The sequence below is a fragment of the Vespula vulgaris genome, chromosome 9 (genome assembly GCF_905475345.1).
Source record: "Vespula vulgaris chromosome 9, iyVesVulg1.1, whole genome shotgun sequence".
NCBI classification, from domain to species: domain Eukaryota; kingdom Metazoa; phylum Arthropoda; class Insecta; order Hymenoptera; family Vespidae; genus Vespula; species Vespula vulgaris.
In genome coordinates this window covers 5519868-5530990 of record NC_066594.1, presented here as the reverse complement: position 1 = coordinate 5530990, position 11123 = coordinate 5519868, and the positions used below count along the sequence as shown (strand labels likewise).

The 11123-nt window shown below is 40.4% G+C and overlaps 1 protein-coding gene across 1 annotated transcript; it reads right to left on the bottom strand.

The window, feature by feature from the left end:
• Positions 1–5433: 5433 nt before the first annotated feature.
• Positions 5434–6707, bottom strand: LOC127066014 (WAS/WASL-interacting protein family member 1-like). The gene is given in 2 exon segments (XM_050999156.1): positions 5434–6390; positions 6642–6707. Coding segments are annotated over 2 exon segments (810 nt in total). The 3' UTR covers positions 5434–5646.
• Positions 6708–11123: the final 4416 nt, after the last annotated feature.

Here is an 11123-nt window from a genome sequence, read left to right as displayed (position 1 = left end):
ACATATCTTTTGAAACGTATATGTATGTACATATATATCTGCAATCATACATATATGAATACGTCTATTTATGTGTGTGTATACGTGTGTATGTACGTACAAAGGAAGCTACGAGTCTACTTCATTCGGTGCTCGGAGTATTATCGACGAACGTAGCAAGCTCGAAAGTTCAGTCGAGCGAAACCCCGTCGAAACACGTCACATTGCGTGTCAGGCTCCTTCAAATAGCACTTTATCCATTCGCCTTTGCGCGTGAAAACACTAAGTAACGATATCCGATATATACATGCTCGAATTCGACCCTTCCGTCCGCTCTATTTGTCCTTTACACCTCTTACAACCGTAACAAGTACGAAATTTGTTTGTATTAAATCGATAACAAAACAAAATCTTATCTACTTAAAACGCAGTTAATTATAAGCAAAACTACGAAATACATAATTCTTAATAAATATTACTAACGATTCTATATTGTCTTACTATTTTTCTATTCGATAAAATCGTCGTGAAATAATGTACCTACGTTTAAAAAATTTATAAAAACTTACAATATTCTCGTCTAGAATATTCTCGTCTTTTAGAAACTCGTTCGAATTATTACGTTTATATAGATATTTCCAGACTTTTGCGCTTTCTTTCCGACCAGATTTATTCGCTCCATTGGATAATCTACCGTTGGAAAATGCAGCAATCTTTAACGAAAACAAAGTTAGACTGTCAAATTTGGTGAATATAAACTCGATTCAATAGACAGTTGCTCCGAAGGCAGTATAATTGCAATTAAAAACGATTTGACGTTAATGTATTCGTCGTTTAATGCACGATCGATGTCACTTTACTAACCGTTGGGTACAAACTATCACTCGAGTTCTTCCTGCTTAATGCGATATAAAAAATGCTAAATGGACCTTTTAAAAATGTTTTATCAAAAGCTTTTAAAAAAATTCTTTTAAAATATTTCTCATCTTGTTTTCTTATCGCTATTTTCGATAAAGACGATATTTTTTCGATTCTTCACGTACTTCGTATAAAAAATATTAATTTCTTCATACTTAGGAAAAAATTTAAAAGATACCTTGCTTAATCTAAAAATAGTTATACAATTTTAAAATGTATTTGTGTTTCGTATATATGATTATACGTACATAAAATAAAGGAAAGCTTAGCTAAAGTTTATTCTATTAACACTTGCAATAAATATAATTATAAATAGAACGGACTCAAGTACATGGAAATTTTTTTTAAAATACGACGACTTGATCGATCTCAATGCGAGCTTAAATACATCGCTACATAGAAGTACGAGAAGCTCAGGTATAGACGCTAGCCCGTTCTTTGCACATGTATTATTCCAAACCACCTGAAAGCCTTTCGTTGTACAAAAGTGTACAAAAATCTCAAAAGCTTTCGTACAAATCGTAAGTCACTGTCCGGCTTCCATCTCGTCGATCGACTCAACAAACGTGGTTTATCCATTGAAGGATTACTATTCGGTACTTAGGTGAATCGTAGATCTAAGTAGCTAGCTTTGCAGTGGAAAGAAAAAGGAAAGTAAATATCACGAGAGCATTTCGAAATATAATCGGAAAAGTCCATCTTCGATGAGTACCTATATGGAAACGCAAAGTCACATGAGAATCTTAAAATAGAGATCAATGGGCGGAAATGGAGAGGTAAAAGGGGATAGGCTCGTAATTACGCCGTGATAGAAATATAAGACACGAGGAAGTAATTATTAGAAAGTCGCTCCAATTCATCGAATAGATATATCGCGAAAAAAAAAATTGAGGTTGACATTATCCCAGTAATATCGATCATTCCAATGAAATAAAAAATACTCATAGAAATATTTTTCTCGAGTGTTAAATTTCTCTTATACGGAGTGAGCCTTTTAATTTAATTGAGTACTGTCCCCTAACGTGATCCTCCGACTATCTTTTCGACGATTTGACCCTTAATTCTATCTATAGCGATGCACGGAGCGAATATTGCTTTCATTGATTTATCATTGATCTTTAGCTAACGCATCAGCTACATTATCGCAGAAATATTTCGATTGGTGACACGAGATTTCCGACAGCGTAGGTTATTAAAGCTATTCCTCCACACGACAACCACTCGATATCTATCCCATACTAATCTTTTAGATAACGATAAGCAACGGTACGAAAAGGAAAGCAATTTGTAGTTATCGTTCGACCGATCTTACTTCGTAACACGAACGATTTAATGTGCTCGATGGTATTATGGCTTCAAAATATACCGTTAACGCCGGCAAACTGCCATTCAATTACCGATTTGCTAGAATATTGTTCAGAGATATCAGACGTAGACGGAGCAGCTGGACGGCTGTGAAACCGAGCGATCGAACATTACGCATCCGTTAACACGAGACTCCGAGTATGAAGCAGGCTTAATATCTGATTTATGCCTCCGTTAAGCTTCCAGTGCGTACATCATAAATGTACATAGACACGAATCCTGACTGTCGAGTAAACTCATAGGCTTTGCTCCACCTGCTGGCTTCGATCCACGTACGATGTGACTGTTGCTAAGAAAGTTTTCTCCCTTCGATCTTGGATAAATCCTTCGAGTCGATAAAATCGGAGAAGCGAAGAACGATCATATACGATTTATCCGCCTTGTTATCCGAAGAGACTCAGAAAGACTAATGACGACGATTGCCCGTTTGTCCTTTGTTATAAACAAAATCGCTTAACCAAAAAAAATAAAAACAGAAAATGTTTAAAGTGCGACGTTGATTTCAACGAACTATGGTAGTCAAGCATGTATACACGTGAACACGTTCTCTTGAGAGAAAGGTCACGTCGAGAATCTTTTCAAACGAGCGCGACATCGTGACGGATGCCCGAAGTAGCAAAGTTCCTTTAAACTAAGCTCTCCCCTTCGAGACGTTTACACAGCTGCGACACGATGTGTCCTCCCCTTCTTTTTCGTCGGAATAGCTATTTGTTGCCAGTGCTAAATTTCAACAGTGTCAAGCTCTATTTATACGCAAAACATTTTCTCGGAATCGAGTAGAATAAAAACGCTCGTGTACTGAGACTTCGTCATTTTTAACGAGCGAAATGAAATACATAAAAATTGGAATCTACGAGAAATTTTTTCATCAACTTTACAGAATCGCAAAATAACGATCAAAAATGTAAACGTGCATCAACGAATCTCCGTTAGCGAGCCGTTAAAATGAAAAAATGGAGAAGAAAAAAAATTTCTAGGCACGATCGTTTACGTGACCATCTAACTCCGATGTCGCACTGATTAACTACGTGACGTGTGTTTAATGTCGCGATCACGCGCCTAATTAGGCCACAGTAACGGCTGCAGCCCTCGCGCAACCCTTCATCCTTGCTTCGTGCATTCGAGTCAGATTGCATCTTCGTATATATGAAACATTGTATTGCGAAAGTCGAGAAGCGAATGCAAATTCTCGCCTACGGGAGCCTGACTCAACGAATGAGCTATAAGATGAAAGCAATTATATGACTTGCATGAGAGCATACAGCTTTTCCTACACCGACGAATATGGAATTCTAGCCATGATTCAGCAAGCTAAATGGTACTTTAAAATCAGACTGCTAGGAAATACAATTCACTATGATTATTCAACAAATAATTAATATTACGGAAGAAGAATCTTAAATCAAAGTACGGAAAAGTCGACTTCCGTCAATTTTCTAGATTCGCCATTACGTGCAAAAGTAAGTACGAAACAACGTAAAATTTCATTTTGTTCGTACGATCGATTCTTTATTTTTCTTTTTTGTTTATTCGCCAAGCTTGCTTGTAACACGACCAATCTTTCTAATTAACTAAACGATACGAGCAATTTCGCTCGTTCGCTTCTCCTCCATGGGGGAAAAAAAGAACAAGTAATTATTCCCCCTGAACCGTCGACGCAAATTATCTCGTTCGAAAAGTCGAGCGATAAAATCCAAATCCAATTAGTGATTATGACGTCGCGATAGAAAAGCACGTGGTTTGGGAAGCATACGAGAAAGTGCGTCGTTCGAAAGACCGGACGTTCATGGCGACGACGATGCCACGCTACCGACGAGACATTGCGACGCCCGACGCAGCGCTTGCGTTCTTCGTCTATTATGAAACTTACGACGATCCAATTTTTCTTTTTTTATAATTCATATCTATGCACATATATAGCATGAGTTTTTTATATTGGGACACTTAAATATCTCGACAACAAACATTTTTGAAAAAGAAAATTTGAAACAAAAGTTGTTTGTTTTCGATGGAACATAAGGCATTGCTGGATGGTCGTTTCCAAGATTATATATATGTCAACTTTATAACTATATAATTTTTAATATTTCAATATATAAATTAAAAAACTTATAATATTTGTAATCAGAATCTTATTTTATGCAACCAGACAAACAACTTTTGTTTAAAAAAACATTTTCTCTCCGTATATAAATACATTGCATAGCAAGATAAACGTGATTTGAGCCCATCAGTTAACACTCTTGAAAGCTTCGCCAATCTCAATCATTTCTTTCTCACCTCCGTCTGCGTTTCACAGGAAATTAGTAAAGTTGGATAACTTCTGATCGAATATAATTCCCTTAATGAATATTCCTTGAGCGTGATAAAGCGATTTATTAGCTCGCTTCGAGCTTCGAGATAGTTTCGCTTTCTTTCTCGAGTTTCACCGTGGACGATTCAACGCTCGGTGTGATTTCACCGTGACGAACGTAATGAGGCGCAAGTGTGCACCGCGAAAATACGAATAATAAATCGATAGATGCTTTTCGTTCGGTAATGGCAATTATGGTAAATTACAACATATAAACGTTACGACATAAAATTCGGCAAGAGCTGTTAATTATACACGTACACTTTCATATACTTTCTATCATTAATAACGAATCTAATTAGTTCGGCTGGAATTCGACCGAAGTATTTTGAGGATATGCTAAAGTTTCTTATATTATAGTTGCTTGAACGTTGTTAGTCGCAATCATTACATAGCAAGAACCAAGAGAATCTACAAGAATTTTCGTACGTCTTATTATTGCATCTTTTGTAAAAAGATCAACGAGAAGACGACGATAGCTGTATCGTGCGGATATAACGAGAACTTAATCTTCTACCGTGCATCCCCAATATTCCCAACTACAGTCGTGGCCTTAAGTTCTAGGGGCGGTACTCGGTAATTAAGCGAACGATGCGTCACAGACAAAAGCTGCTACCACGAACACGAAAGCTCTACTAGTTTATCACAGAACGAGGAGCAGATTCCGGCCCTTTTCTTATTCAAGACAACGATAGATACGTTTACAGTGAACATAGCCAATAGGAAAGGAGAAAATCGGAGGGGAAGGCTATGTTTCGTAAAAGAGTATTTGTCGATTGAAGGACATCGACCTTCCGAGATCGGAGCAACATAGAACATCTGTATAAAATAATTTATTTTATTTCGCAATTAATCTAAAGACTTCCGCGTATAAAAAAATAAAGAAAGAGAGAGAGAGAGAGAGAAAGAGAGGAATAGCGCATCTGTTGGTGTATAAAACGAGATGAAAGAAGGGAGAACTAGAATTATATACAAGATGATAATCGTTGGAGTCTGGCGTAGACTGGTCTCGACGGTCATGGTCAAGAATATCATCGTCGATGATGCAATCCACCGAAATCGGAAATCTCCAAGCCGTGACCTCCAAAGCCACCTCCTCCTCCTCCGTAGCCATGGCCGCCACCGTAGCCACCACCGAAGCCACCACCATCACCTCCTCCATGGACGAGGACTGGATAAGATTCTTTGACGACAACGGGTACCTTAACCGGGTAAGGTACTTCCTTTTGTACAGGGAAAGGTACCTTTACAGGTACGCTCACCGGGTATGGTACTTTGACGGGTACCTTTACGGGAACCTTGTACGGCACTGGTACCGGTTTTTCGACTGGCACCGGAATATGCTTTTCCACGGGCACTGGGTAAGGTTTAGGCACGTGCACAGGGTAAGGACGATCGACCGGGACCTTCACTGGCACCGCCACCGGAACCGGTACATTCTTCTCGACCGGATATGGCGCAGGTACTGGTACTTGAACCTCTCGATGGATCGTTATCGAACTGATGCGTCCCCCATCGCCACCTCCCAGTCCACCGCCACCTCCCAATCCACCGCCACCGCCAAATCCACCTCCTCCGAAGCCTCCTCCGTGACCTCCTCCCAATCCGCCGCCAAGTCCTTCGTGCCCGCCAAAGTCGCCGAAGCCATGACCCAAACTCAATTCCAATCCTCTCTTACTCTTCGCGTCCTTGCTATCGATGGCCTCCTTCTTTAACGGCTTCTTCGTCTCGGTAGCTAACGTTGCCGTCGCCACGAGGACGAGAAGAACGAGTGCCTGTTGACAGACCGTTCCCATGTTACGTCTAACACCCCATTTATCCCCTTTACAAATCGATTTTTTTCTATTTTTCCTTATGAATAATTTAAAAAAAAGGATATAAAATAGCCGACTACAGCGATAATATTTGAACAAAGAGTCTATTATACGTAGATAACAAGTAAACGATACGTTTTATAGTACGTTTCCTTTGTCATGAAAAATATCCTGAAACGCTAAGAAGATCCTTAGCTTGGAAGCGAGCTCACCTGCGGAGTGCTCATGGTAGGCTTCGGTAGTGCACACTGAAGTTACATCGTCGCAATCAGTGGCATATATACCAGCAGCACTTTCGCCGTGGCTAGCACGGACCCACTCCCCGGAAAAACGTACGCGTCGTGCCCGGAACGTCTTAAGGTGGACCATAGAACGCTACGCTTCGTGACGCACGCGAACTAATCATCGCAAAATGGTCCGGCCTTCTCAGCTACATTTTCCCACGGGCTAAGGAATCGCGTGAATCGATTTGTGTGAAATCTTTCTTCCACTTATGATCAATTTCTCGCCGATAGAGTCTACAAAACTTATCATACGCATGTTTCTCTTTCATCACTCTCTCTCTCCTCTCTTTCTTTTCGATCTCTTTTCCTCTCTTTCTCTGTTTCACTAGGAGAAAGAAGGTAAAGCCTCACGCTCGCAATTTCGCCGCTCACTCGACGCTCGTAAACGATACCGGACATAATTCTGATCCAAGCGATCGACTGCTTGCGTAATCACCATTCTCGATCGGAAGAAAGTTTCCGGGCACTGCAACGGTGAACGTTCTGCGTTCGCGTGCTACGTCTCGAAGCCGCGCCTTCCTTCTTTCTTCTAGCTATTGGATATATCGATATATGCACGTTCTAGGGCATGAATTCGCAAAGATGCGAATAGTCCAGGAAGGATTGGAAACGCAAGCTGGCCTGTCGTCTACGTATGTAAATCAATTAAACGCGCTAACGTGTAACGCGTTTCCGTGTAAAGCTACAATTTCACGCGCTGTTTCGACGAATGATAGCGTTCACGCATTTCGTTTCCTTTTCTATATGTTTGAAGAAAGAGAGATAGAAGTGAACAAGTACGAGAACCTTCCTTTCTTTCACCAATCGTGCAACGTTACACTCGTGATCACAATTTCGACTTTTGCTCGCGCCTCGAAAAAATATTTACCGGACGTAACTCTCGGCGATCGATGCTTTCGACCAGGCCGTTACATAATTCCGTTCGTTCCAAACCGGCAAAGAAAGTTTTTGGTAACGCATAATTTTAGAGAAAATTGTCAGCTCGTTACAAAAATATTTAACACCGTCCATATCGCTCTCCGAAATAAAAAGGAAGATGAAAGAGTAGAAGTTGCAAAGAGAAACGGAAATTGTGTTACGTCTCTCTCTCTTCTTTCAATTTTTCTTTTTCTACTTTTCTAGATTTCGAGCCTCCTCTCGCTAATTAATTCGCTTATTTATGACACGACACCTTTCGATGATTACGATCGTAAATATAATTAAGCGACGCGAGTTTTGATGTCGAATGTTGGTGTGAGAACGGATGATAATAATCGTGGTGGGACTGTCGCGAAAACGAACGAACGAACGCAGCTTTCTCTCTTCGTCTTCCTCGCTTAGTGGACACTAGGTAATTGAGAGATTCCCGGCATCATGCTCGGTGCTCGGTTAATTACTAGATAGATGCACCAGGGGAAGTCGTCGTTGCGCGTTAATCCGACAAGCGTCGATATTGCGTCGTGATTGCGTTTCGAATAGCTCGTAGAAATCATCTTTCGGCGCTTTCCCTCTCTCTCTCTACCTCTTTTTTTCTCCCGCTCTCTCATCTATCTATGTATCCTTTATTTTTTGATCTCTCATTCGTGTTCTAATCCAGACTAAAAACGTAAAATTATCGATTTAATGGCGCAACCTAGTGCTTGTCAATTATATTATTCGAGACTTTCACGAGCGAAAATTTATTGGTACTGCGTAAAATGGTTTGTCATCCGCGAAAGGAAGCAAGCTTTTTACTCAAACCTTTCACAGATTCTGCGATAATTCTTGGCGATAATGTCAGACCCAGACTGAGCACGTGTCCACGCAAGTCCACCGAACGAGTCAGGGTTCCTTTCTTTTTTCCCTTCTTTTTTCTTTTTTTTTTTTTTGATTACATTTCTTTTCCATTGCCATATCCAGTTACGTAATAATACAAGATAAAAAGAAATAAAAGATTTAATATTAAACGTGACTCAATTCTATTAGCAATATTATTTTAGCAGCTGTTTCAATTCGTGAGTCGAATCGATACGGTAGAAAAATGCCGATGTTGATTTCGATACGATTTTAGTCATGGGCAATTAAAAAATTATTTTTTATTTAGTCGAGCGTAACACATTTATTCGGTATGTGAAAAAGTATTCAGTGTGCAATCGATACAATTTACCGTTCTGTCGAATTAAACCAGTGCAGCTTTTTAATACCTCTGATAGATCGATGGCGGTCGTAAAATTTCAAAAACGTTGCATATTATTCGTTAAGAGTTCAGATCGTTAATCAAATATTGCTTTACTCCTCTGTCGACGATTAACGTCGAATCGTTTACGACTGTACGAAATACTCGCTCGTGGAAAATTGTGTCCGTACCCTTTGTTAGGCGTCGCTTATCGATCGACTCGAATCGTTTCTTTCGCTCGATAAGGAAAAGTTGAGGATCGAGGGTAGTACGAAGAAAATCGAGGATGGTGGGATACTTTAAGGCGCAAATTACGTTTGCACTGAAACGACGGAGGGGTGTTGGAAGAGGGTAGAACGGCTTGGGTACATCGTGAAGGGATGCACAGGCGGAAAAGGAAAAGGGCGTAACTAGAAAACGGCTTGATAAACACCTTGAGCGAGAACATCCATCCATATATTCATGAGAGTCGTGGCCCGGACGGTTCCAAAGCCTTTCCCATTATTGCATAAGGTTACGTTTGTGGTCGCTGAAGCAGAAATGCGCAGACTTTGGAGAAAATTCTCGGTGCTCTCGCCGATCTCTTAGATCGCGTTCGGGTTACCCATCGACAGTGAATATTAGCTTCAACGTGGTACGGAGGCACGGCCGCAAAAAATCAATTTGCCATAATATTATAGCTTCCATGGTTTTGTACGAAAGGCACGCCTAAACTTCGCCACGACAATTTTGTAAATATCGCTAAGTTATTAGGAAGTACACGATCGATCGTTACCCATAATAGGATTACATTATAGCGGCCGATATAGGAGTATGTAAAAGCCGATTCCCAACTTCTCATCGTCGAAGTTCCGTGTACGTAATATTACGAAGTCGCGTTATCTCGACAAATAATCGCCGACACAAAAGTGAAGTAAAAGAACGGTTTCTCCTTTATGTGTGTACTCGACTTGAAATTCCAAAGGGAATGACCGCGACCGCTTCCTGATGTTGTTCTTAATGCAGGAAGACTTTCGAATCAATATATCGGTGATTAAAATCTGTGTAATGTCTCGCGTATAATCGGAAACGCAACGATACTGGAAAGGACAAGAGGAAAATTACGCCGTAAAAATAACGAGATGCTTTTTCGAGAGATAAAGTAAACGTAAAGCGGAGGAGAAGCAATAACTTAGACTCGAATACTCGTGAGTTAATATTTTTGATGAAACGATCGATGATTAATCGACTTCAAATCCACACGAGTCTCTCTTCGGTTTGAAAACCCGTTCGTAGCTGATTTCTCGAAAGAGACCGCAGAGTTCTGCTGCAATAACTACGCGCAAACGTATTGATCATCATAATCATGTCGTGTGCTAGTAATATCAAATTCGACGAATATACTTTGCCGTGTTTCGTAGTCTTAAAAAAAAAACCAAAAAAAAAAAACAAAAGGCGTTTTATTTAATTCCACATCTACGAACCGTATCGTTTCGAAGTGTTACTTCAATTACGTCATTATAAAAACCGTCTCGGACGATGATAGCTTCTGTTCTCGAACGAAGACGTAGAAACCTCACGGACTACCGCGTTTCGCTTACCGAACAAGCACGCGCCCCCTTATTCCGGCCTTCCTCGTAAATTCGTTGAAAACGATTTAACGTTCTCCTTCCGTGAGCCGAACAGAAACTATTGGGAATCCAAGAATCCTCATCTCCTTCCTTCGCGTTCTCTACGTTTTCACTATCGGAAAGCGGTACGTGACTGAAACGGCGCGCACCGACTCTCCAATCAATATTTTCAAATTCCAATTCAGATATATGGAAATTTATTCTCGCCGATAAGCTTGATAAAGCACGGATATGCGAGATATTCCAGGGTACCTTCGAACAATCGAGATAGGGGGTACGAAGCCATCCTGAGATTAACCAAGCTCGAATGCTGTCTCGAACCATCGTAGAAAAAAAAGAAATAAAAAAAAAAAGAAGAAGGATGGCCTGTGTACGCTTTGTCCCCTATTTTCTTTTTTTCCTTTTCTATTTCTCTTTCGTTAACGTTGGTTAAAAAGCACCCGGCAAGAACTCGCGTCGTACCTCGTTTCGCCACACTTGTCTCGAATTGTGTTACGCAAAAAAGTAACGTGCACGTGCGATTAAAGATGATGTACGATTTTGCCGCGCCGGTAAAAATATAATGATTCTGCATAAGCACGTTAAAGCGGCATAGTAAAGCGATGAGAGGGAACGTCGAGGATTTATGCAATAACGATTATCAAACGACCGAAGCGCGCAACGTAA